This window comes from Colius striatus, chromosome 6 (assembly GCF_028858725.1).
Source record: "Colius striatus isolate bColStr4 chromosome 6, bColStr4.1.hap1, whole genome shotgun sequence".
NCBI lineage: Eukaryota > Metazoa > Chordata > Aves > Coliiformes > Coliidae > Colius > Colius striatus.
Window position 1 is genome coordinate 17,852,459 of NC_084764.1, and position 27,315 is coordinate 17,879,773.

General features: G+C 39.5%; 1 protein-coding gene across 2 annotated transcripts in view; it reads left to right on the forward strand.

The window, feature by feature from the left end:
• The first annotated feature begins 4,594 nt into the window (after window positions 1-4,594).
• The window catches only part of ARHGAP5 (Rho GTPase activating protein 5), a 51,900-nt gene continuing 29,179 nt past the window's right edge, over window positions 4,595-27,315 (forward strand). Inside the window, exons 1-3 of one of the 2 annotated variants that reach the window (XM_061997871.1) lie at window positions 4,595-4,868; window positions 12,073-12,179; window positions 17,456-21,348. In XM_061997871.1, coding sequence (XP_061853855.1) covers window positions 17,632-21,348 — 3,717 coding nt within the window. In that variant the 5' untranslated portion in view covers window positions 4,595-4,868; window positions 12,073-12,179; window positions 17,456-17,631. The remainder of the gene's footprint in view (window positions 4,869-12,072; window positions 12,180-17,455; window positions 21,349-27,315) is intronic. The other variant, XM_061997872.1, reaches the window with a different exon arrangement.

Sequence of the window (27,315 nt, forward strand, 5' to 3'; positions counted from 1 at the left end):
AAAAGTTTGCAAGTACACATCATATTCTTGACACAGAAATCATTCAACTAAATTATGAGTTTAGGAAACAAATGTTGCATATAGCCAACTGGCATAAGGCAGTGCATTGACGTATTCAAATCTCTATTTACCCTTCAGTTTTCCATAGATAAAATAGCGTTCTGCTGCACAAGGTCAATAAAAATTTAAGGGAAGAAAATCTTCCATAATTTATGTCTGAAATAATTGACTTCCAGAAACCCAGACAGTGATCTATGACTAATTGATTGTTTATTAATAGCTTATTGTATTTATGTGAAGAATCCTTAAGGGTATTGGAGGGAAAAATTGCTCGATTTGACATAAGCCAGGTTCAGTGCAATCACTATCATGCTCCTGATGTTCCCTTTGAAATGGTAGATCATCCAAATTAATAAAAAAATTATTATCAATGTTGTATTCAATTTAAAAATGAATAAAAGATCTGTTTAGAAAACCACAATCCCAAAACCCAAACCCTCAAAGAAGAAAAAGAATGGACATTAGGACAAAGGTAAAGACAGGAAGATATTCTGCCTTCTATTTGTTTTGTCAGGTGTACTGGTGATCAGGAAACCAATAATGCTGGTGAGCTTTCCCTTAACATTACGGAATAATGCAATGATGTGGGTCTCTAAGTTAGTGAATGCATTTACCTAAAGATTCCTATTTGAAAACAAAGAGATTTTCCTTAATAATTTGAGACGGCCGCATAAGAATTTATGCTTTCGTTTTGCTCTCTCATCCTGTACACAAATATTTTTGCCGATAGTGCAATGAATTAACATGAGCATAAATAGTAGCATAATTTCAAAGTGTGTGAAGGTTTTCTCATAGAGAAGGTGCTGTAACATTGATTCTTAAACTTTATGCAAAATCCTGTTTTTTCCTTGAAATGAGAAAGACCTGGCAGCTCTGCTGCTTAATGAGGAATGTTGGGGGAGACATCTGAAAAGCACCTTATGGTAAAGCAATACACCTGTGGAGAAAAAATGAGGCAGAATGGACATGGATCCTGGGGTATAATGTTAGGCCCGTTGGGGCAAGGCAGCCTGGGCTCTAGTTATATGAATTTAATGCACAATCAAGACTAGAGTCAGAGCCATGGTTAAAGCAGTTGCTGTCACGTAGACAGCAGGCCGCTTTCTGTTCCCTCAAGGTTGGACTGTTTTCGGCTAAAGGTGGTAAACAATTTTGGGGAAAAACAAGATGGGAAAGTGTGAGGGAGCTTGCTTATCACAGAAACCGCAAGTAGGATGAACATGAAAATGTAATCTATTAGCTGCTGTTGCTGAGCTAGCTTTGAAGCTGCTGTGTATATAAGTTAGAGCCTGCTCTCAATAAAGAAGATTTCTGCTACCACTCACATTGAGTAGGACTGATTTCTTCCCACCCAGCTGAGAATCGGACCCTGGGTTGATCGCCGTATGAAGTAGGCTTGGAGCTGGTTTTTCAGGCTTCGAGCCTGGTTTCAGGCTTCGAGACTGGGTTTTCAGACTTCGGGTCTGGTTCATTTTTCAGGCTTCGAGCCTGGTTTTCAGACTTCGAGTCTGGTTTTTTAGGCCAAGAGCCGAAAACTTCGCGGCATACACCCACACTTTGTGTTCTACAACCAACAACAGCACATTGATTTTTGGTTCAGTACACGGGTAAGATTGCTTGCTTTGTACTTCCAAGTGGTGTAATGAAAGCAATGATGGAAGAACAAAGGCAATTAAGGAAATGCTGTACCTATGAGAAGTGTGTGTGTTGCTGATCCAATTTCTGGTTTGAAATCCCTCAGTTTCAGAAGCATGCAGAAAGTGAGGTGTGAACTTTTCTCTTGTTTGGCCCTGCTTAATGAAAGAGACAGAGGCTGTGAAATGGTGGATGGCTGATGCTGCTGTTTTCTACTCCTAGGCTGCTGTCTGAAAAGATAACTATCCATTCTTTGCTTACTTTGCATAGGCTTCTAGATATCTAGAAGGTGCTTAATTTATTTGTGTTTATAATCAGTCCTTGAAGTATGAAGGTGTTTCTAAGGAGAAATCTGCTACGAAAAAGTCTCAAATAACTGTAGTTGTTATAAATAACAAATGTTGCACATCACTAATGACTTATGAGTTTCTCAAGGTTCAATGTCTCTCTGTGTAATTAGCAAAAAACTAACTTGGTTACATTATTAATTGGATTTCACTATTACATTGTATTTTTATCCCCTAAGTTATAAAGCTCCCTATATTCTTCTTAGTCATGGAAAAGAGTTTTTGAAAGTTTTCTTCTGAAAAAAATATTCACCATTCTTTCTGAACTATTTTAATAACATTTTATATTGAAAAATACTTTGATTCAGTTGTCTTCATTTATCTCATTGCTTCATTAGTGACAGGAAAACTGTATGCCTCTAATTATTGTGCTCTCATAAAGGTATAAAACTACTGTTTTCTCATGGATTGGCATTTTTCTCACCACCGTGCCTTTGAAACTATATAAACCTTATGTGTCTTCTTAATATGCATCTGAAATGGGCTACATGTATGTCTCTACCCAATAGTTAACATGAAATTGTAAAGCTTATAAATTTCAGAGAGTCTGGGAAAACACTGTACCATAAATCTGCTTATAACTGTGCTTGCTGGTTCATTGGCCATAATTCTTGACTTTTTCTAGCTTTATCCAAAATCAAAAGGTTTAATAAGCTCTGCAAAATCATAGCAAGCTGCTACTGTAGCCTGCCAGAACTTTTCATGCCTCCTGGAAGGCAACACGTAAATGGAGTTTCTGCACATCAGTTTCCTCTAATTGTGTTGATCTGAAGTAAGGAAATCTATATGAAAATCAATTTCTGACTTTACAGTCATTACCTATTATGTTAAATTTTTTTGAATATTTCGGGTCAGAGGAAGAAGAATTAGCTCATCTAATTCTGCTTGGAAACCTATTCCTTTCCTTCACTGAGGACTACTTTTGGACCTGATACTGTGTCTACCGGAGATTAATGTTACAGGAAGCTACTTATGCCTGTTGCCCTTTGTCTGATCGCTGTGCATCCTTGTGAAGATTTTTGGGGGCTGGTTTGGCTTGCCTTTCTGTTTTTTAGAACTAGGATGTGACTGCAAAAACTCCTGAGTAGATGCTGCAATTACAGTGTCAAATAATTTTACATCTCTTTGGTGTAGACCTACTTGAGCATTTCTAGAACCACTCTCCTGCAACGTCGTGTCCACACAAGTCTGTTTATTCAAACAACCAAATAAAAAATGGTTTAGCCAGTTAGAATTTTCTCAGAAATCCAAGTTTACAGGCAACGTGTGTTTATAAAGGTTCTGAATTTGTAAACATTTTAATAATTTTCAGATGCAGATGTACATGCAATATGAAAAATTGCACAGAATGAACACTGTTGTTATCCAAATAGTATGGTTACAAGTAAAATAGTCGAAACTTTGACTGTCTCAGGAATAAGGTTGCTAGTAAAATTTTAACTTGTTCCTTTGTACGTATACATGCAAGTGATAAGTAACAGATGCATAGACCATGCACTTCTGCAAATACAGACAACCTGTCCCCTGCAGTGGATAGAACAGATTAACGTCTGTTTTCTAGTTTTGTGACTCACCTACTGCTGCCTGTGGAAAGGCATCTCCAAAACCAGGACCACAAATACCTACACTTTACAACAACATTGCTGTGTAGGCCTTAACTGCCACCCCACTAAGCGTCGGAGGGTGGGAGCGGGATTTCACCTGCTGCTAGCCACCCGCCAAATGGCGGCACGTGGGGATGCTGCTGAAAAATGTGTGCTGTATTGTGTTGCTTAATCTGACTCCTGAATTTTCAAGGCAGCAGGTACTGCCTGCCAAGCGATGTCCCATGCCTCCCTTGCAGAAGAGACAAAGCGATGCCCTGTGCCTCCCTTGCAGAGGATGAGACGCGTGTAGGCCACAGAGGGGGCTCTGCTGCCGGTCCTCACTTTCTTAATGATGAAAACCTGAAAGAAGTGCTGTGTTATGCTAGCTGAACCTGGGAAACGCTGCCAGGAGTTACAGGTAGCCTAGCAAGAGAGAAATAGAGGGCACAGAGCTGACCAACGCAGCCTTTCAGCATCTCTTCATTTCCTTCCATCCCAGTCAACTGCCGCGTTCCTGTCTTGGAGGTGCCGCTGCTGGGTGCGAGCCGGGCCGGGCTCCGGCTGTCACCCCGTGCCCTTCGTGGAGCCGGCCGCGCTCATGAGCCGGCCCCGCCGCTCCGCTCCGTGCCGAGTCGGGCAGTACGCGCGCCGGAGCCCCGGCCTGCGCAGCCGTCCACGGCGGGACGAGAACCCACGGCCCAGCGCCTGGCGGCCCCTCGCGCTACCCACGCGGCCAACGGGGCACGAAAGAGGTGCCCGGCGCGCGCGCCCACCGGGGCTGGGGCGGGGCGGGGAGGCGGAGCGGGGCGGCGCGCGCGCAGCTGGCGGGCGGGCGCGCGCACTCTCCCAGGCTTCCCAGGGAATCCAGCGGCAGCAGGAAGAGGCGCTTCCCCGCGCACGCGCAGCTGGCCGGGCGGGCGCGCGCTGAGCCGCGGCGGCGGGAGGGAGGGGGGAGGGGAGGGAAGCTGCTGAGGTAAAGTTAGGGGGAGAGAGAGACTCCGTCAGCGAAGCGAGAGCTGGGGAAGCTCGGCGGCCGCCATTACTGAGCCGAGAGCGCCGGGCAGCCGACGGAAAGGCGGGACGGGGCTGCGGCGGCCGGGCGCGCTCGGGAGCTGCGGGCCGGAGAGCGGAGAGAGCCCCGCGGGGAGGAAAAGCCGCCGGGGGCGCCGGCGTGGAGGGAGCGTCCCGGGAATGCTGTCTTTCCCGCAGCCGCCGAGGAGCCGGATCCCGACGGCGCGAGGTGAGGGGAGGAATCTGGTCCCGTGGGACCTGGCCCGGCCCGGAGTGGAGCGGGGCGGCCGGCCCGGCGGGCGGAAGGGGAGCGGGGGTGGGGGAGGAGGCGGCTGCAGCCTGGCTAGCTGGTGCGGCGGCCGCTGGCTGTAACCAGTTCAAAGGGCTGGGGCTGGCGTGGGGAGAGGAGAGCCACCTTCCCCCTCCTCCCCTCTCGGCCCCTCCACGCGAGGGAGGGGAGGCAGGAAGGGCAGGGAGCCGAGTGTCTGGTCCCAGACAGGTAATGAAGGCCTGAGCAATGTACGAGGCTGCCAGCTGGTCACGGCTCTCCAGGGAGGAAGGAAGGCAGGAAGGGGAGCTTCCCTGCTCCTCTCTTCTTCCTTCCTCATTCCCTTCTTCTCACTACTCCTTTAGCTTCCTCCCATCTTCCATTCCCACTGCCTTCCCCCCCCTTCTGTTCTCCTTTCTCAATACTTCTTCTCATTGTCTCCTTCTACTCATTTTTATCTTCTCTGTTCTTTTCCTTCTCTACTAAATTTGAACATTTGTCAGTTCTTCTCCTCCTCTGTTTCCCCTTCAAATATGGCTCGATATTAAATTTCAGAAAACTTCACTCTCCTAATGATGTGTGTGCATTTCTGTTTTTCCACCAGGTGGATTTTAGGGCTTTTAAATAGGGTAGCCAGTTGCAGTGTTGCAGCTTTCAAGCATTTTGTATCTCTTCAACCAGCATAACCTTTAGTCTCTCTCCACCCAAGGAAGGCACCAGAGATAGATATAATGTCATGGTGTTGCAAATGTAGGACATTTAAGGAGTACAGAACACTGTTTAATTAAAAATAGAAGAAAGATCATTTACTTATAGAAGGAAGACATACTTGTCACCTTCCCTCTAGAATCCACCCCACCCTTCCTCCTTTACCCCCGTTTTGCTCTCCTGTATCGCTTTTGGTATCAGTGTGGAATATTTCCTTAATAAGTAGGAGGGAAGCGTTTTTTTCATCTAGACCAAAATAGGCCTGTGGGGGTATGTGTGTATTCTTTACTTTAGTGTCATGCAGATAACTGGAGGGTTTTTTTTTTTTTTCCCCTTAATAAAGATCCTTGACAGAAATTTTAAAACTACACTGCAGAGTAAAAACAGTAGAGAGATAACAGCATTTGCAGGTCAATTGGGCGTCCATTTTAAACCTGTGTATTGATGGCAGCTACAGTACTGATATTTGTGTACTTAATTCCTAAAGGAATGACGAGTTAGGAGGCAGAATTATTTCTGCTTTCTTACCTTCCTAAGGTTGTTCAGTATGACCGCTGTTTTCAGCAGTGACATCAGTGCCCAGGGTTAAGTGCTTTCTCAAAAAAACCCTACATATTTTAATAGATACAGATACACATCTAAAATGAGCATATGACAAATAATCATCTAGTTACTTCTTTAGAAGGGTTTATTTTCCTTTGAGCTTCTTTGAGAATAATTTTTAAGTAGTGTTAAAATTTTACTTCTAGTACTCTGTTGAAACTCTGCACTAGTAGAGCTTAGAAAGTATGAGGTAAATGGGGTAGTTTTTTTTAAAAGAGTCTACAATAAATATCAGAAATTAAAGTATCAGAAATTTTAAGCATTTGTTACATTATCACTACCTTGGTTTAGGATAACAAGTTGCTTTAAAGCCTGGAATGTAGTGAGCTTGAACAGTATGCTTTTTATTTTGTATTTTAAGTATCCCTATATTGAGCAGCTGCCATCGTTGGTAAAATGTAAATAATTGCCACCAAATGCCCACTACTTCCTGTTGCAGGACTTTATTTTAGCCAAGGTGTTGCATGTTCTATGATTCTATGTGTAGCATAATCCAATTAAATACTTTAGGCACAGACTAAATTGTTTTAAAGTGCTATATTTAGCACTAAGAGAATCAAATGCCACACATGTTTTTGAGGTTAAAGATAAAATGTGCTTTCCTAAAGCCATAGGTGTTTTTCCATGCGCAAACTTTGCAGGAGAGAAAAGCACCGATCACCATAATAGATGTAAGGGTGTCCCCTTTGGGACTTGTCATTTGAGTAGATGGTTCAAAAAGAATTGTATTCTGTTTAATAAAGATATTAAAAGTATACTGATGGTATCTTAAGACTTCCAGAAGTACTGTCTTAACAGAGATCCCGTGTACTAGTATCCTTCGGGAATGCTTTCCATAAAACTTCAAAACCCTGCCCGGCCCGGCGGGCGGTGTGCTGCCGAGGGTGCCCAGAGCAGAGGCGTCCTCGGGGCTGTGGCTACGTCCGTCGCGGGCAGAAGGCAAGTTTGTGAAGACGCGCAGCCGGCGCCGCACCGTGCTGGCCGCGTTCGGTCGGTAGACGAGCTGCCGCCCTCCGCGCCGGTGGCCCGCGATGCCTGCAGGGGCCGCGGAGGGCGTGCGGCCTTCCCGCCGGCCGCAGCACTCGCCGCGCCGCTGCCGCGCGGCCGCCAGGGGGCTTGGTGAGCGCGCGGGTGAGGCGACGGCCCACTGCGGGGCCCCGGCCCTCCGGCGCGCTGCTCGCCGGGCCGTGCTTCCGCGGCCTCTGCAGGGCTCCCCGGGCGCCCGGCTGTTAAGGAAAAAGTTTCGTTTCACGGAGTCCCCGTAGCCCTGCGAATTCAGCGTTAGAACTGTTGGGGGTTTTATTTTTTTCTTCTTCTCGCAGTATTATTTTCTGTCTAACGGGTACACAAAACGCTTAAACATTTTCTGGTTTGGATTGCTTGTTTGTGTTGGGGTGTTTTTCTGGATAGTTTTTTTCTTTTTTTCCTCTGAGAATTTTTAGCCTAAAGGTCAGTGTAAGTGAGCTGGAGTTATCAGTTTTAAAAAGTAGTTTTAAGGTACTATGTGTTACAGATTATTGGTTGAACTCTCTCATTCCTTCCTTAGATTTATGGATTTTAATGAAATATTTAAAGAAAAAGTAGTTCAGAATTCCTCACAAGAAAATCTGAAGTAATTGTAGTGAAGTTATTTTGAATTTAGGTATCTAGTCTCTAATACCTATTAGAAGCCAAAGTAATTAATCTGCGCCTAGTTCTACTCATATTTTCTGGTAAATTAGAGTTGTTCTTTGACTTTGAGTTAACGGTTCCCATGCATTTTTGCAATTCTGCATCAGTTGACATACAAATATAAGAGAAGAATGCATTAAAAAAAGTAAAACCAATACCTGCATGTGCTGTTTTGGAAAAGTGCATGTTGCTACATCAGCATTAATTTTATTTAAGTTGGCTAATGATTATGCAGAATATTATTTGCTGCTTACTTTTCGCTTTTTCATGTCATTTAAAACAAGTGAATAACCAATGTTCTTATTTTATATAGGGAGGAATGACACACATTGCTCATACAAGGTCAAACAACAAACTACTGTTTGAATTAAGTCTCAAAACTTATGGTGCCAGGTCCTGGATTCTATCCTGCAGTTCCTTATGAAGCAAAATGACACGAAATGATGCAGATACATGGATCAGTGGAATTTGTTTAATTTGCTACTGCCAGGATGTAAATTTTTCTTCTAGCAGGACATGCATTTTAGCCCGTATTCTGTCCTTACCTTTATCTATCCTTCTTCATCTGCTTCTTTTTCTTTCTTCTATTTTTATCAGTTCTTTCTTGGATCCCCTTTGTAAAATTTCTTCATTAGTTCTTTTGTGTTCTTCCTGAATAACGTTGTAAATAAGCCTGATCAGGTAGTCTGTGAGCACTATGGTGTCTTCCATAGCTTTTCCCCTGTGAAAAGAATGAAAAATTGTACTACTTCCTTTCCTGTTAAAAATAGAGGCTTTGAACCTACATTGAATGCTCTCGAATATTCAGAAGTCTGTGGATGAGTTACTCAAGAGGCCTAAGTTTAGATTACTGCAATGATGACATTTGAACCTTTGCATCTTACCTATGTATTGTATCTTGATCTAGTTTTTGTAGATTAATTTGGTTTGGTGCGGCTTTTATTGTTTGTTTGTGGGATTTTTTTTGTGAATGTCCACAATGATAAGAGATGCCCCTGGAATGCTAGATTCTAACTGAAGAATGATGTTTTGAATTTAGAAATAAAGTTTAGGCCTTGATTTAATTTTGAATAATACCCTGATGATCTTCAAAGTATTGTTATTAATAGGAGAAATTTAGTAAACTTAGTAAGAAGTAAGAGCTGTGAGGTTTTTAAACACAATTTTGCATTGATTTGTGATATGAAGTTGGGCACTTGGGTTTTTATCTTTTTTTTTTGATAAATTGGTTACTTTGCTTTTGTATGCAAAGAATTATCTAGGCTACATAACTCCTTTAGAGATGGTAGGTGGCCATCATGCTAACTGAATCTGAAGTGAACTTGGTGTAATCCATTTTCATCCTTCATTTACCTAGCATGACTAACCACCATGCCATTTAAACTGTGTTCCTTTTCAGTCAGAGTATCACTGTTGAAGGCATTGTCCTTTACTATCTCATTATTGCTTGATTGAGTTCATTCCTGATGAGCAATCAAATTCTTTTTTCTGGGTGTTGGCTGGTACTTGCAGAGTTTTACCAGGGAGCACTGTACTTATTTATTAAATAAGATTTCAAGTGTGATTACTTAATTAAGATTACCAGCTCTTGTGAAGGTAAAGGATATTGGCATGTTAGTAGAGAGGACAGGACACATTAAGTGGCTTGAACCTCAACAGACTTTGGTGAATTGGAATTGTTAATGACATTGGTATACTCTGTATCTGGTTTAGTTAAAAAAAAAAAGATTTTGATTTGAAGAGAAGATTTCTTATGGTTAAGTGAAAAATACACCTCTTAGTTAACATTGAATGAGAGATAATGTTACCTTAAGCTACATCAGTAGTATGTTTTCTTACCATTTCTTGAAGTAAAAACATTGTTACTCTGGTATGTTTTAGGTAGAGCTGTAGTTACTGATGTGCCTGATAGGTCTTGCAATTTGGATACCATATTAAATATTTTCCAATGTTAAGTTTTGGTTCTCTAAAAGTGTGAAGTGAGAGATGTCTCGGTATAAAAAACTTAGTGTCAGCAGTAACCTGAATCCGGAACTGTAACTTCGTTGGAATCATGGTCTTTGATATTTGAAAGTGCTGTGCATTCAAAAGTCTTCCTACAAACCATTTCATTGATATCTGATGTGTTTGAATTTACTCTATGATTTGCTGAAGAGGTTGCAGTAAGTTTCTGTTGGTGTATTCCTATATCCTGCAAAGCAGATAAGGCTGTGATGGCCCTTTTTTTCATGTATGCTTTTCTTCACTTGGCTGACTGATTTACCAATGCTATCACAAGACCATGGTAATTTAAATTAACCCTGAAAAATACTAGTCCATAGGTGACTGTATGTAGACATTACAGTGATTAAAGGACTGTGGGAAAGGGCTCTTACTTTCCCACTTGGAGATATTTGCAGAGAATTAAGTAGTTGTTGGTCGTGAGCAATTTAGAGTTTTTCAGGCAACTTTTCTACTTCAGCCATGTTAGGTCTGCAGCAGGTAAACAGAAAAGCAGCAGAAGAACAGAAAGCAATTTTGGAAGGTACTTTGAGCATGTCTGCAAGTGATTTTCTTGTCTATGGACACATTTAAAAGTTACCATGGAGCCACAATAACTAAATAATGATATGTGATTAACTATTTTAGTATTAATTAGTTGCTAGTAGTATATAGTTCTATGCCAAAGTTTAGAATTGAGCTTAGAGGACTTGTATTTGAAAACAGAGTTTTGTCTGGCCTCTTAATGTTTCTGGCTCAACTTGTGGGGGGCCTGTGTTTGAGCTTTCTCTTGCATTGCAAAATGGCTGATGTCCCCCTTCCCCAAGCCCCAGATACATTACTGCAGGTAGAGACACATTTCTCTCAGTCTATCTGCTCTTCCATATAGGTCTCCCTCACAGAATCACAGAATGGTAGGGGTTGGAAGGGATCTTTAGAGATCATTTAGTCCTCGCATGCAACTATCTGCTCACCTAGCTGTGGAGTGCCACAGCTAAGAGGCAAGGGCAGGGAGTGTGACTTGCCTCCTGTCTTCTGCAGGTGATAGAGATTAGTATTGTGACTAGGCCAGACTTGGTATAAGATTGATAGCCTGCTGCCTAAGGATGTGGATGCTGTTGGGTACAAGTTGACAACTGCAGTGCCATTGTGGTATTAGTATATTGCTTATCACTGTTGCTGAAACCTTTTTTCCCTGAAAGAAAGTTTACTAAACTTCAAGATGTTTTCAGTTAGCTATATTCCTAAACCAAAACAGAATTACTAAGAATATAATTGCGACAAAACAGGAAAAAGCTCTGCCGTACCTTCTTGATATTAATGTTCAGCACATATATAGCATGCTACTTCATCTTGCTAAAAAATTACACCTTTCCTTAGTTAAGTGACTTCATCATGACTTGGTGCAAGTGCCTCAAGTTCCTTTCCTTTTCTGTGTCTTAATATATACCAGGCGTCAGTGGCCTGGCAGTAAATGTCTGGGTTTTGTGTGGATAAAAACTGAAGGAGCTCAGGAAGCGAGTTCTGTTTTTGCTTACTTGATAGTAATGTCCCTGTAGTAAAGTCAACATCTATTAAGGTTATGCTAATAATTTGGATCCTAGTTGAGAATTCACAATCTTCAGATACAATTGTGCTTTCAGTTTCTGATTTGTCACAATCTGTAAGGCCTGTAAATTTGGAAAAGCTGTACTACAAGTAAAAGAGTTTTGAGATAGATTGTACTTTTTTCTAGTAAAAAAATGTATATACATGTATTTAGATACACATTCATTTTATATGTTTTGTAATTACTGACTCTACTGACTTCATCTTACAAAAATATGTTCCAGATATTTTAGAATTCCATTTTTTTCTAGAAGTGATTTTGTGTATTATCTGAGACATATTTAGGGTTGTGGGGTGTTTTTTTTTTTTTTTCAGAAGAGGTTTCTACAACCTAGGTAGGCACTGCTAAAATACTAGGTTGAACTTATCAAGTCTGTCACTTTAGAAGAATTGTGCCCTCTCTGTCTCAAGTATCAATAGCTGTACTTACAGGATTTAAATGAAGTGTAGAGGAAGACCAGCTTGAGCTCGAAACTCTGTTTATGGGTTTAGAATGAGGAAAATGATGCTTGTGCATAGGTGAGGTGTTGTACCTTCTGTGATTTCTACTTTCATAATTTTGAAGTTATTTACAAATCTTACTTTTTGTTTTCAGATCCCTCAGGGAAGGACTTAGTGAAGGACACTATTTAAATGTGTGACATCACTGCAGGAAGATCACAGCAGGGTAATCATCTTGCTTTGCACATTGTTTTCCTGAGGGTAAGTTTGGGCCTTAAGCCTTCATAACCTTGTGTTTAAGAGGGGAAGTGGATGAATAGGTACAAGATGATACACCTTATTTTATTTGTAATTGTATTTGGAAATTTAAGAGTCTACTGAGAAAAGATCCCATGGTGTGAGTGTAGAAGGCCAGAGATTCTTCATGCAGTGATATCATAGAATCATAGAATGGTAGGGGTTGGAAGGGACCTTTAGAGATCATCTAGTCCAACATCCCTTCAGAAGCAAGTCCACCTAGACCAGGTCGCACAGCAACGTGTCCAGACAGGTCTTGAAGACCTCCAAGGAAGGAGCCTCCACAACCCTCTGGGCAGCCTGTGCCACTGCTCCCTCACCTGAACAGTGAAATAGTTTTTTCTTATATTTAAGTGGATCTTTGTGTTCTAGCATCATCCCATTACCCCTTGTCCTGTTGCTAGCTACAACAGAAAAAAGGGATGTCCTAGCCTCTTGACAACCACCCTTTAGATATTTGTAAATGTTAATAAGATCTCCCCTTAATCTCCTCTTCTCCAGACTAAACAGCCCCAGATCCCTCAGCCTTTCCTCATATGAAAGATGTTACAGTCCCCCAATCATCTCGGTGGCCCTGCGCTGGACTCTCTCGAGCACTTCCCTGTCCCTCTTGAGCCGAGGAGCCCAGAATTGGACACAGAACTCCAGATGAGGCCTCACTATGGCAGAGTAGAGAGGGCGAAGAACCTCCATTGACCTGCTGGCCACACTATTCTTGATGCATCCCAGGATGCCTTTGGCCTTCTTGGCCTGGAGGGCACATTGCTGGCTAATGTTTAGTTTATTATCAATCAAGACTCCCAGGTCTCTCTCTGCAGAACTGCTCTTCAGCAGTTTGGCCCCCAGACTGTACTGGTGCAGGGGGTTGTTCCTTCCAGGATGCAGGACTCTGCACTTGTCCTTGTTGAACCTCATGAGGTTCCTCTCTGCCCAACTCTCAAGCCGGTCGAGATCCCGCTGAATGGCAGCACAGCCTTCTGGGGAATCAGCCAGTCCTCCCAGTTTGGTGTCATCAGCCAACTTGCTGAGGGTACACTCTGTCCCCTCATTCAGGTCGTTGATGAAGATGTTGAACAAGACTGGCCCCAGAACCGATCCCTGTAGAACTCCACTGGCCACAGGCATCCAACTCGATTCTGTGCCATTGATCACCACCCTCTGGGCTCTGTCATTCAGCCAGCTCTCGATCCACCTCACTGTCCACTCATCCACGCCACACTGCTTGAGCTTTTTGATGAGGGTGTTATGGGAGACAGTGTCAAAAGCCTTGCTGAAGTCAAGGTCAAACAGGATTTCCCCTTGGTGAAGCCATATTGACTCCCCCTGATAACCATTTTATCCTTCATGTATTCAGTGATAACATTCAGGATGAGTTGTTCCATCACCTTTCCAGGGATGGAGATGAGGCTGCCTGGCCTGTAGTTTCCTGGGTCATCCTTCCTGCCCTTTTTGAAGACTGGCGTGACATTGGCCTTTCTCCAGTCCTGAGGCCCCTCACCTGTCCTCCATGATTGTTCAAACATGATGGAGAGAGGCTTAGCAATCACATCAGCCAGCTCACACGCTTTGTCTTCTACAGTTCTTCAGAATTTTTATATTTAAACATAGAAATGCTCTATTGTTTTCAATTCTGACACTGAAACTAGCTGGAGAAATGAAACAACCCCTCCTTTGAATCTGTAACAAACTTGAAAGGGGTAGAGGGGTGATCAGTTGGAGTGTTTTCAGTTTGTTATAACAGAACTAGACATAATGAAGTAATTTAACGAGTCTGTGACTTTGCTTTGTACAGTCAGTGCTCAGTACAAACTATATACAGAATTAAAAGAAAAACTGGTTTTAAGTATCTTTAGCCTTTCCTCTCCTACTATGGTGAAAATCTTCCATGTTAGAAATTCTGTGAGAAACTAATGTGTTTGTTTTCCCTTTGTCAGTGTCCCATTTCACCTTAGTCTTTGTACTTAAAAGTATATTGATTTGACAAAACATTTATTGCTGGAGAAGAACCTTTGAGGATGTGAAGTATCTGAAAATCTTGATAAACTAGTTGCAAATTGTCAGTGTCTTCCTGATTAAATGAAAGAATATTGAGTGAATTTTTTTTTGTTCTAGCTTAGTCTAGTCAAATCTGTATTGTGCTGTGGCAAACAGAAAACATTTTCTAGTGGAAGTACTGACTAAACCTCTCATTCTAATAGTTTGAATGATGCTACTATAATAAGCTTTCTTTTAGAAAGAAAACTGGGTTTATTTGTAGTAAGTATAAACACCGTCTGTGAAGGATTTACTTTTGTTAAGTATTTTTATTCCCAGAGCCATTTTCTGTTAGGTCTACATTCTGTGTTTCAAGAATATAAAAGCCACAGTGGAAACAGTAAAAAGCAAAATTAAAAATACAAGTTCTCTTTCTGAATGTGTCTTTGAGTTAACTGACTCAAACAAAAACTGAGAAATCATTCTTAAAACGGGACATAAAACTTATGGATTTAGCAGTATAAAAAATTTCAAGTATAAAAATTAGACCCAAGTTTTGTAATGCAAGTTTCATTTTGTAATGAAATTTGATACTTTTTAATAAACAAGATAATTCCCTTAACTGTGATTTCTATAACTGAAAGCTATTTTTACACATGTGTTGTTTTTTCTGGTTTGGTCAATAAATTTCATTACAAATATTGTTACATAAATACTGTGTTTCTGATCAAAAGGTCAGTTTTCTATTTCTAGGTGTTAGTAAGTTGGAAAACTCAGTTGGCCAGGCGTTGATTCTGTGCAAGATAATAAAGGTTTCAACATTTTTATCTTTTCTTCCAACTTTTAATAAAACAGACATTTCTTTCACTGCTGTTTACCTTCAAACTCAGATATGTTTTAGCAGTTAGCAATTAGTTTTACAAGTATTAGTGCAGATTTTGAGAGCTTTTTGGATGACAGGTACCACACTTTTTAAAGGAAGGTAAAGGAATGGTGTTGTTACCATTCTCAACAAATTGTTGATTAAAGCTGACAGACATATTGAGACTATAATTTTAGTATTGATGACTGTTATGCTTTTTCCTACAGATAAGGGCTATTCATGGGTCTGTGTACATATGTTTATGTTCATTTGTACTCCACAAATGTAAAACAGAATACGTTAAGTGCACGTCTGTGCCTTTCATTTATGGTGACATGTGATAGCTGTCTTTTTTTTCTCGTTTTCTTGGTATTTTTATCAAAATATTTTCACAAAATTCTACAACGGTGTAGGTTGGAAGGGACTTCTGGAGCTGGATCATCTTGTCCAGCTGCCCTACTCAAGCAGGGTCACATAGATCAGATTGCCCAGGACTATGTCCAGGTTACTTTTGACTATCTACAATGAGGTCTTTACAAACCTTGGCAACCTGTGGCATTGCTCAGCCACCCTCACAATAACAAAGTGTTTCCAGATATTCATATGACACCTGGGTTTCAGTCTGTACCTGTTGCCTCTTGCCCTATCACCAGGGACCATGGAAGAGAGTCTGGCCCTGTCTCCTTTGCACCCTTCCTCCAAATATTTATATATGTTGATGAGGTCCCCTTAGACCTTCTTTTTTCCAGGCTAAACAGTCCCAGCTCTTCCAACCTTTCCCTAGATGGGCGATGCTTTAGTCCCTCAATCAGCTTAGTGGTCCTGTGCTGGACTTTTTCCAGTAGCTCTGGATCTCTGTTGAACTGTAGAACTGGATACAGTGCATCAGGAGTTGGCCTCACTAGTGCCGCATACAGGGGAAGGTTCACCTTGACCTGGTGTCAATACGTTGTCTAATGCCACCCAGCATACCATTAGCTGTATTTGCCACAAGCACACATTGCTGCTTGTGTTCAGCCTGTTGTCCGTGGGGATCCCCAGGACCTTTCCTGCCAAAGTTGCTTTCCAGACAGATGGCTCCCAGCATATATTGGTACATGGGGTTGTTTCTCCCCAGCAGCTGCAGGACTTTGCAGTGCGCAAGGTTACTGCCAGCCTATGTCTTCAGCGTGTTGAGGTCTCATGAATGGCAGCATACCTCTCTAGTGTATCAGCCACTCCTCTCAATTTTGTCTTCAGCACACTTGTGAGGGTATACACTGCTTCTTCATCCAAGCCCCTACAGTAAACTGCTACTTACTAGCTGTCAACTAGATTTTGTGCCACTGATCACAACCTGCTGGGCTCAGTTATTCAGCCGTTCAGTTTTCTAATGTTTTCCTCATAATTGTTTGTAAATGTAATTGTTTCTAAACAGTAAATTGTTCCACTTGCAGTACCTATGTAAGCAAAATCTTACCGTTATTAACTGTGAGAGTTGGTGGTCATCATTGTACTTGATGACAGCTTCAGTAAGGCCACTGGAACTTTGTAATAATGCTGTGAAATTTTGAGTGTAGATAGAGTAGTTTTTGTTTCCACTTATTAAAAGTTTTTGGTTTTGCCTAGAGACGGAAGAAATGATACTAAATTGGAACCTTAAAATCTCAACTAAAATTCTTGTTTTTCCTATACCTCCGATCTGTATGCTGGTATTTGTATTTTTCTGTGGAATTCAGATTAGAAACTTCTTCAAAAGCAGTCTACTGTTAGTATACAAACAAAGTAGTTTACTTCTGCAGTTGGGTAGCAGGTGAGCCACATGGCCAACTTCTGAGTTTTTACAGGTTCTCATTTTGAAATTTTCTTTACTGGAAACTAAACTCAAACCTACAAATGTGCATAAATGTTGTTATTGATGTGGATAAGCGTGCTACCCATTGGAAGTATGAACCTGAATAGAAGTATTCTATGTGAATAGTGGGTTGGGTTTAGAGCTTTTGTGTTTTTATTTGTTGTAGTAGAAAATGCCTTCTAGTGCCTAGTACCCATATGCTATGAAGAAAAACAACAATTAGAGCTTTTGGGTGTGGGGTGGGTTTTTTTGGTGGGTTTTTGATTTCTGTTTTTGGGAGGGGTTTTTTTTTGGTTTTTTTTTTTTTTTAGAAGTATACTGAGCACCTGTTAGAGTAGGTGATCAACCGTCACTGAACTGTACCTAAAACCTGATTTATAATATAAATAGCATTAACACAAATGAATTATGAGCTTAAGATCTCATTTAAAATAGTTACAAAATGTTCATATGCACAGAAAAGAATTTCAGGGTGAGCAAGCAACAGCACTTTTAATAATCTCTGTTCTCTCATGAGTGTTAGAAAGAAGTACACGCAGTCTTAATTTTTTTCTCCTTTGTTTTCTTTAGGAAGATGGTCCTCCTCATCCTGGTTATCTGAGGTTCTCTCAATGACAAGCTGAAGCAGGAACAACCAAATGCTGTTTCTTAAACCCTGGATATACAACTTAAATTTGTAGGAACCTTTCCAGAATGAAAACCACATACAGTTACCTTGATAATTGCAAAAGGATGAGAGGAAAGTTATGATGGCAAAAAACAAAGAGCCACGTCCCCCATCTTATACTGTTAGTGTTGTTGGACTGTCTGGAACTGAAAAGGATAAAGGTAATTGTGGAGTTGGAAAGTCGTGTTTGTGCAATAGATTCGTTCGTTCAAAAGCAGATGAATATTATCCTGAGCATACCTCTGTGCTTAGCACAATTGACTTTGGAGGGAGAGTTGTTAACAATGATCACTTTTTGTACTGGGGTGACATAACACAAAGTGGTGAGGATGGAATTGAGTGCAGAATTCATGTAATTGAACAGACTGAGTTCATTGATGATCAGACTTTCTTGCCTCATCGGAGTACGAATTTACAACCATATATAAAACGTGCAGCTGCCTCCAAACTGCAGTCAGCAGAAAAACTAATGTATATTTGCACAGATCAGCTAGGCCTCGAGCAAGACTTTGAGCAAAAACAAATGCCTGAAGGGAAATTAAGCATAGATGGGTTTTTGTTGTGCATTGACGTCAGCCAAGGATGCAACAGGAAGTTTGATGATCAACTTAAATTTGTGAATAATCTCTATATCCAGCTCTCAAAATCTAAAAAGCCCATAATAATAGCAGCAACAAAATGTGATGAATGTGTGGATCATTATCTGCGAGAGGTTCAGGCTTTCGCTTCAAATAAGAAGAACCTTGTGGTAGTAGAAACATCAGCAAGATTCAATGTCAACGTTGAAACATGTTTCACTGCACTGGTACAAATGATGGATAAAACACGTGGTAAACCTAAAATAATCCCCTATCTGGATGCCTATAAAACTCAAAGACAACTAGTTGTTACAGCAACAGATAAGTTTGAAAAACTTGTGCAGACTGTGAGAGACTATCATGCGACCTGGAAGACTGTTAGTAATAAACTGAAAAACCACCCTGATTATGAAGAGTACATAAATTTGGAAGGAACAAAAAAGGCCAAAAATACATTTTCCAAACACATAGAGCAGCTTAAACAGGAGCATATTAGAAAAAGAAAAGAAGAATACATTAATGCATTGCCAAGAGCGCTTAATACTCTTCTGTCAAATCTTGATGAGATTGAACACTTGAGCTGGTCAGAAGCCTTAAAAGTAATGGAGAAAAGGCCTGACTTCCAGTCCTGTTTTGTAGTGCTTGAAAAAACGCCCTGGGATGAAACTGACCATATAGATAAAGTGAATGACAGAAGGATTCCATTTGACTTGCTCACTACGCTGGAGGCAGAAAAAGTTTACCAAAACCATGTGCAGCATCTTATATCTGAGAAAAGGAGGGTGGAAATGAAGGAGACATTCAAAAAAACTCTTGAAAAAATCCAGTTCATTTCACCTGGGCAGCCATGGGAAGAAGTTATATGTTTTGTGATGGAGGATGAAGCGTTCAAATACATCACTGATGCAGACAGTAAGGAAGTGTATGGGAGGCATCAGAGGGAAATTGTTGAAAAAGCCAAAGAGGAGTTTCAGGAAATGCTTTTTGAACATTCAGAGCTGTTTTATGACCTGGATCTTAATGCAACACCGAGTTCAGATAAAATGAGTGAAATTCATGCAGTTCTGAGTGAAGAACCTAGATATAAAGCTTTACAGAAACTTGCACCCGATAGAGAATCTCTTCTACTTAAACACATAGGATTTGTTTATCACCCAACTAAGGAAACTTGTCTCAGTGGCCAAAATTGCACGGACATTAAGGTAGAGCAGTTACTTGCCAACAGTCTTCTGCAACTGGACCATAGCCGCTCAAATTTATACCACGATAGTGCCAACATCGATAAAGTCAATCTTTTCATTTTGGGCAAAGATGGCCTTGCACAAGAATTGGCAAATGAAATTCGGACACAGTCCACTGATGATGAATATGCATTAGATGGAAAAATATATGAACTAGATCTTAGGCCAGTTGATGCAAAATCCCCGTACCTGCTGACTCAGCTGTGGACCTCAACCTTCAAACCACACGGTTGTTTCTGTGTGTTTAACTCTATTGAATCACTGAATTTTATTGGGGAGTGCATTGCAAAAATAAGGGCTGAAGCATCTCAGATAAGGAGAGACAAGTATATGGCTAATCTTCCATTTACGTTAATACTGGCTAACCAGAGGGACAGTGTTAGCAAGAATCTACCTATTCTGAGACATCAGGGACAGCAGTTGGCCAACAAATTACAGTGCCCTTTTGTAGATGTGCCTGCTGGTACATATCCACGCAAATTTAATGAGACCCAGATAAAACAGGCTCTGAGGGGAGTACTGGAAGCAGTTAAACACAATTTCGATGTTGTAAGTCCAGTTCCCACCATTAAAGATCTGTCAGAAGCTGACTTAAGAATTGTCATGTGTGCCATGTGTGGTGATCCATTTAGTGTGGATCTTATTCTCTCACCCTTCCTTGACTCTCACTCCTGTAGTGCTGCTCAGGCTGGCCAGAATAATTCTTTGATGCTTGATAAAATAATAGGTGAAAAGAGGCGTCGGATACAGATAACTATATTATCATATCATTCTTCGATTGGTGTAAGGAAGGATGAACTTGTTCACGGATATATCCTGGTCTATTCTGCGAAGCGGAAGGCATCCATGGGAATGCTTCGGGCATTTCTTTCTGAAGTTCAGGATACGATTCCTGTCCAGCTAGTGGCTGTTACTGATAGCCAGGCAGACTTCTTTGAGAATGAAGCAATCAAGGAACTCATGACTGAAGGAGAACACATAGCAACAGAAATTACTGCTAAATTTACAGCTTTATATTCATTATCTCAGTATCATCGTCAAACTGAGGTTTTTACTTTGTTCTTCAGTGATGTATTAGAGAAGAAAAACATGATTGAAAGTTCTTACATGTCAGACAGCACAAGAGAAACAACCCATACAAGTGAAGATGTTTTTCCAAGATCTCCCAGAGGAAGTTCCCTTGACTATAATTATCCAGATTCAGAGGATGATACTGAAGGACCACCACCTTACAGTCCAATTGGTGATGATGTAAGGTTACTCCCAGCACCTAGTGACCGTTCAAAGTGCCGACTCGATTTGGAAGGAAATGAATACCCTATTCACAGTACCCCACTCAATTGTCATGACCATGAACGCAACCATAAAGTGCCTCCTCCAATAAAGCCGAAACCACTCGTTCCAAGAACAAATGTGAAAAAACTGGATCCTAACCTCCTGAAAACAATTGAAGCAGGTATTGGCAAAAACCCCAGGAAACAACCTACTCGGGTGTCTGCAGCACCACCAGAAGATATAGACCAATCTGACAACTATGCTGAACCCATTGACACTATTTACAAACACAAAGGATTTGCAGATGATATCTATGCGGTTCCAGATGACAGTCAGAATCGTATTATTAAAGTTCGAAATTCAGTTGTTATAAATGCCCAAAGTGAGGAAGAAAATGGATTTTCTGATAGAATATCCAAAAGTCATGGGGAAAGAAGGCCTTCAAAATACAAATACAAGTCTAAGACTTTGTTCAGCAAAGCTAAGTCTTACTATAGGAGAACACATTCAGATGCAAGTGATGACGAGGCTTTCACCACCTTTAAAAGAAAAGGAAGACATCGTGGAAGTGAAGAAGATCCACTTCTTTCACCCGTTGAAACATGGAAGGGTGGCATAGATAACCCAGCTATTACATCGGATCAAGAATTGGATGATAAAAAATTGAAAAAGAAAACTCACAAAGCAAAAGAAGATAAGAAGGTAAGTCAATTGATTTAAATATTATTTACAACTTCACTGTAAGAAGGAAAGAGTTAAAATATGCAGGAGTTGCACTGAATTTTAAAACAAGTGCTTTGAAATTTTGATGTAGCATTGTTTCATCTTTGTCCAAGTTTCTACTAAACTTCCTCAGAACTAGCAAACCTGAGGGAGTGAGATGGTTTGTCTGCCTAATCAGCTGTTCAGTAAGTTTCAGTTCTTTTCACCTTTGTAGGTATGTGTGCAGTTTCCCTTTTATATGGGTAAGTGGAGACCAAATTTGATCAACAGATCCTTTTTTGTTAATCATAATATCTTTTTTTTTCTTCTGAAGGGGAAAAAAAAAGCTGCTTTATGTGTTCTTGAGTAGAACTGGTTCTTACAGTTCTTGCCATTCTAAGCTGTTGGAATGAAGTTAAGGGCTGGTGAATGAATGGGGTGGTTTCTCTTTAATTCTAAGTTGTCTACCTGGAACTCAAAAACAAGCACAAAAAGGAAACTGCATGGAGGTTTTACTGACTGCTGCATTTTCTTAGTGTGGGCAAGGAAGTAATAAAATTCAAAGCTCTAGTAGCTGTACAATTCTTTACTCAAACAAAATGAACAAAATGCCTGCCCCTTATGGGTTTCTAAATAACACTGTGACATTCTACTTGAAAAATGTCTATGTTTTATTTTGATCTTTAGACTTGATGATTACTTATTTCTTGACTTAAGTGTTTTAAGAAGTATTATGTCAAGGTAGTGTTGTGTAGGTTCTGTATTTGTACTCTTTATAGTTTAGATATTAATTTTAGGCAGGCAGTCATTGTCTTGCATGTAGTTTGTGTTTAATATTAAAATCAGGGGTATTCCTGGTCAGATATTTTATTTCTTGTCTCAAAGTCAGCCTACCTTTTTTTGTGTATTGTATTTTGTAGCATTTTAAGAATGTCTCTTTTAGCTTAAATCAGATAGTGATTGAATAGTATTCAGAAATACATTTTGTTCAAGTAGGGCATAATTTAATTCTACTAATGGATTAAATTCTGTATTGCACTTCATAGTCTGCAGCTGTGATTTGAATTACACATGACTGATTTAAAGGACACTAGATTTTCTTAAGACTTACTCATAAGCATAGATAATGATGTCCTGTGGGTATAAAATCCTATGTTTAAAAATGCTTTGGAGTTATTATTTTTTATAAGATTAAATATTTTAAAAACCAGTAATGTGTATACTTTTGACTGAAATAATCTTGCTATATATACATTTAAATGCTATATTCACAACCCTCCTATTTTTTCAGTTCTTTTGAGTTGACAGAAATTTCCTTAGAGTTGGATATTAATGTTTAAATTGTAGACCTGGTATAGTGGGATCTTCTGTTGTGAGGCAGCCCAAGTTCTAAGTTTCAGGGTGTTCTATATTTTGGAGTGGTTAAGACTCTTGAACAAGAGTATAGGTGTTTCAAATTTTCTTCAATGTACCTTTTGGTTTTGTTTTGTTTTTTTTTGTTCAGTGTTTTGTAGGGGGTTTGCAAGTCATGATCCAGGACTGCTACTTTAAAATTAGTCAGAGAAAATTTTTAATAAGTGCAAGTTATTGTAATGATAAGAAAGCAAATTTAACTTGGTAGTTTAAAATGTTTTTGCAAGCATTCAAAATAGCTATGAATGATGAGTACTTACTGCTTTTGATAAGTAATGAGTTGACTTGTGTGATGTTGAAGTGAGAGTAGTTCTAGTTCACGTGATGAGTTGGTCTGGTTTGTAATACAGTCCTTTAGTTTTTTCAACTGATGATTGTTTTGCAAGAAGGATGCAATTTTATTAATTTTGGAACTTATTCACAGCGTTTTTTTGTGGTATTGTTTTAGATGAGCAGCTATCAGTCTTTAATTACAAAAACTCAAAAATTATTCAAATGATATTTTCCTTATAGAGTATTATTTAGTTCATCTGAGGGATGTTAGTGCATCGTTATTTAAAAATTACTTGCTGTTTCTTTGGGGAATTTTGACTTCTGAATATTTCTTAAAGCTCATACTTATACTTTAAAAGTGTTTAGCTGGATGTAAGATGCACATTTGACTCTTCTTGCTATAATTAGAGAGATTCTGAAAGAAATCTTACAAAATTACTTTTTTGGGGGGGAAAATTCAGCCTTTGAAGTCTGAGATCTTCATTGTCTCTGTCAAAGATTACAACTTGATCTTTTTTGCCGTTTGTTTTTTCTTTTTTTTTTTTAATCAGCTTTTTAGTGTGCTGCGGCTTTTTAAAGCCCAAATAGGATGTAACATTCTTGATACTCCTTTCATTTTTATTGGTTTGAGATGTGGTATTTCTGGGTTGATTTCTTGTATGGTATTGTAGAACGCTCTTAGGCAGAGTCATTTGTAATTCTTTCACTTCAGTTTTCAGTTATGTGAAGCATATTTCATCTAGAGACAGAATTTGCTACTGTAGGTTAGTTTTGGGTAGCTTGTGTTTGCTAAGAAGCTTCTACTGTGTTTAACTTATAAACCAATTGTCATAAAGTGGTGTTTACTTTCCTCTTGGAGGTTCTGGAAAATGTTTTAAAGGCAGTCTCAGAATAGGAAAACATTTAAAGAAAATGTATTTCAGGAAAGAAACATGAGCTTGCTGAACGATGCTCATTCTGTCCCGATGCTTTAAGACTCCAGCCTCCCAGCCTACCAGATAAAGCCATATAAATGCATGTGCACTAGGACAGACATGGGGAGGCAGGGGATGGATGTGGAGTGATTGCAGGATTCAGGTAAAAAATGGAAGGGAAGAAGGCAAAAACCATGTGGGTAAAATGGAAGGGAAGAAGGCAAAAACCAGGTGGGTAGGATGGAGGAAGGGAGTTTTGGCAGACAGTATAATAGGAAACACAACAGTTCTGTTTTAGAACCATGAAATTAACATCTGCAGTTTGACTGATCTGCTAACACTTACGTACCAAACTTTTAAAAAAATCTACTGTGAACACATGTTGTTAAAAGGCAGAAGTAAACATTCAGAATTGTGCTACATGTTGCTATTCAGAAGCATAAATTAAAATGTTTTACTGTGGAAAGTATACCAATGACAAATCTGGGGTAAGTAGGTAACATTACTTGCAAGTTCCTCTAAGGTTGCTTACTATCAAAGGAAATTAAACAATTTAAAACTGTGACCATTTAAATAAGCGTCAGAATTATTTGCCCATTGTTCTTGTCTGTAACACCATATTTGTGCTCCCAGGTCTCTTGTTTCTGTACACTGGCAGTCAGAACTGGAAGAATCACCCTTGAGTTCTGTTTTCAATTATCGTAGAAATAATTCTTCTGAAAACTTTTATCCTCTCATTCTCACTATTCTGTAAAACTCCTTCAGAACTTTTGTTTCCTCTGTATATTGCTGAGGAATCTTCTTGCAATTTCCAGTTTTCACCTTTCCCTGTGGTTACCGTTCTCCCAAAATGTTTTTTCCTTTTCTGATGTCTGCTACCTTTGAACAAGTGAAGAAAATATGTCTACTTCTTGACCTGAGTTTTAGAAGATTAAAAAAAAAGGTTTTGTAATTCCTTCTGAATAATAATAATAATTATAATAATAATAAAGACTTTCTGATTCTCTCTAAACTTATGTTTTCAAATGAGGATGACTCAAACTGTGTAGAACTTGGAAACTCAAAGAGCTTAGAAACTGTACTAGAGCTTACTACCTGACACACAACTTTTTCTTAGCTGCAGTTCTTGCCACTTTTGTAGCTTTTAGCCTATTCTTGTCTTTGTTAATTTCCAGCTAATGATTTCCTACTGTATGGTACAGGTGATTTGTAGTACATGCACATCATAGTACACACCCACATGTATGGTATGTACACATACGTTACATGCTACATGCACATTCCAGTGCATGATTTACCACTAGTGTGTGACTGTTGTTTTTGTTGTTGAGTATCATCCTGGTTTCTGTTACTCCAGTCATTGCAGTAGTTCCATGTATGCCACCCTCAAATGCCTTACTAAAGCCTAGAATGAAAGAACCAATTGATAGCTGTAGTTTTTTTGCCTCTAGAAGAGAATAACGTGTTTTCAGTTGAGAAAGTTGACTCAGTCTAGCACAGTCGCACTTGTGATACACTCACCTTTATCTTGGTTTATTTTATTAGCATGTTTTTAAATGTTCTGAAGAGATTATTGCATGGCCTTATGTGTGCTGTTAATAACTGATCTGCTAATCTTTTTCTAGTAGTCATAGCACTTTTTAGTCAAGTTGGTGTAAAGTTGTGTGTGCACACTGTGCTTGAAAGCTTTCAAGTCCATGTTGTGTACCATTATTTAAGTTATGATGTGGAATTTTTTTCCCATAAAAACCTTTTCTGTAAAAGTTAGTCTTCTTAAAAAAACGAGAGTCCTTTTTGCTGTTATCATGCAAAGTGTTTCTCAGATTAAATTAATTTTCCAGAGTGAACTCTCCCCTATATCAACATGCTTTCTATGTTTGATTGTTGTTTCCTTACCAGTGTTCACAAATGTGAAGAAGTAAAACAGAGAATATTCATATGCAGCTTCACCTCAGCTGTTTCAACTTTGCCAAATTAGACTTCTCCAGCTCAGATGTGTTATCATGTATCTTCATGTCTTTTCAAAAAATTGCAAACAGGAACTTCAAGTAGGTGCTTATCTCAGTTAGTGTCTTTAACACTGTATGAGGTCTAGTGTAGAACGTTATTGTGTGTTGGCACACACCAGTCTGTTTAAAAAGCATCAGCCTTGCAGGCTGTATAAGTTAATAAGCTCAAAATATGGAGCAACAGAGAGAAAGTGCGGGAAATTTCAGGACGTGAAGTGGCAGTAAACATTGCAAGGCAATACTGATCTTGCTGGTAGAAGCCTTCTTAAAATCTCAGCTGGAAAGAACCTCTTCATGTGTGTGCAGTAACTCTAAAGCTACGACTGTCATGGAGCTTATGCATGGATATAAGGCAAAAAACACAGTGCTCCTTGTCTTTTCATTGCTCTCACAGTGTTCTTCTCACATGTAAGCAAGCTTGATAGAATTACTTTAAAAAAAAAATTATCAGTTTTTACTTACTTAACATAGCAATAATAAATAAATAAATGCAAGTTATTTTTGACCCTTGACTAAATTCAATAATTCGCTGTACAGCAGGAAGCCTACCTGATTGGGAAACCTGGAGCTATTCCATGTAGTTACAATTAATAACTTTATTATTTATCTTTACTGTGGAATTGCTGAGTATTAAACATATTTTCATCTAATTTAGAATTCTTTGTGAAAACTTTAAAATACAACGTGAACACTTTTAGATAAGTGTCTAATTTGGGCTGTATTTTTTCCAATCTAATAAAGTATAGTTATTTTAGTTTTTATCCTCCAAGCATATCAAGAACAGCAAATACCCTGAATAGATTTCTGCAAACGGAAAGACAGAATCTCATTTTGAAAGAAATTCTGCAGACTTCTTGCCTTGTTGCAGAATAATTTTTTTTGTTAATATATTTGTAAAAGTAGGAATAAGATTAGTGTGTCTTTTATTTTTTGTATGGAAGAACTTATTTGAAGTACTTTAGAAAACGAATCCAAACTACAGAGATCCTGTAAACAACATGATCAGTTAACTGACCAGTGATAATTCTTTGACATGTCATTATTAGAAGTTGTTAAATCTGGAAAAGTTTCACTATTTTTATTCTTTGACCAATAGTTTTAATATTGAAAGTCTCTTTTGTTTGTTTTGGTGAGTTTTTTGGTGAGTAGAGTTCCCAGCTGTGGTGTTAAATCTGAAAACCAGCACTTTAAAACATTATTGTGGCCTTGTTTGTGAATATTTGTGGCTCCTAAATAAGAATGTGAATTACATTCTGTTTTCCTTTGTACAAGGTAACTGTAAGATGCCTTTCACTTTATATTAATCTGAAAATTTCTGTTTCGTTAAGAAAAATCCACTAGTACCTAGACAAATTCCC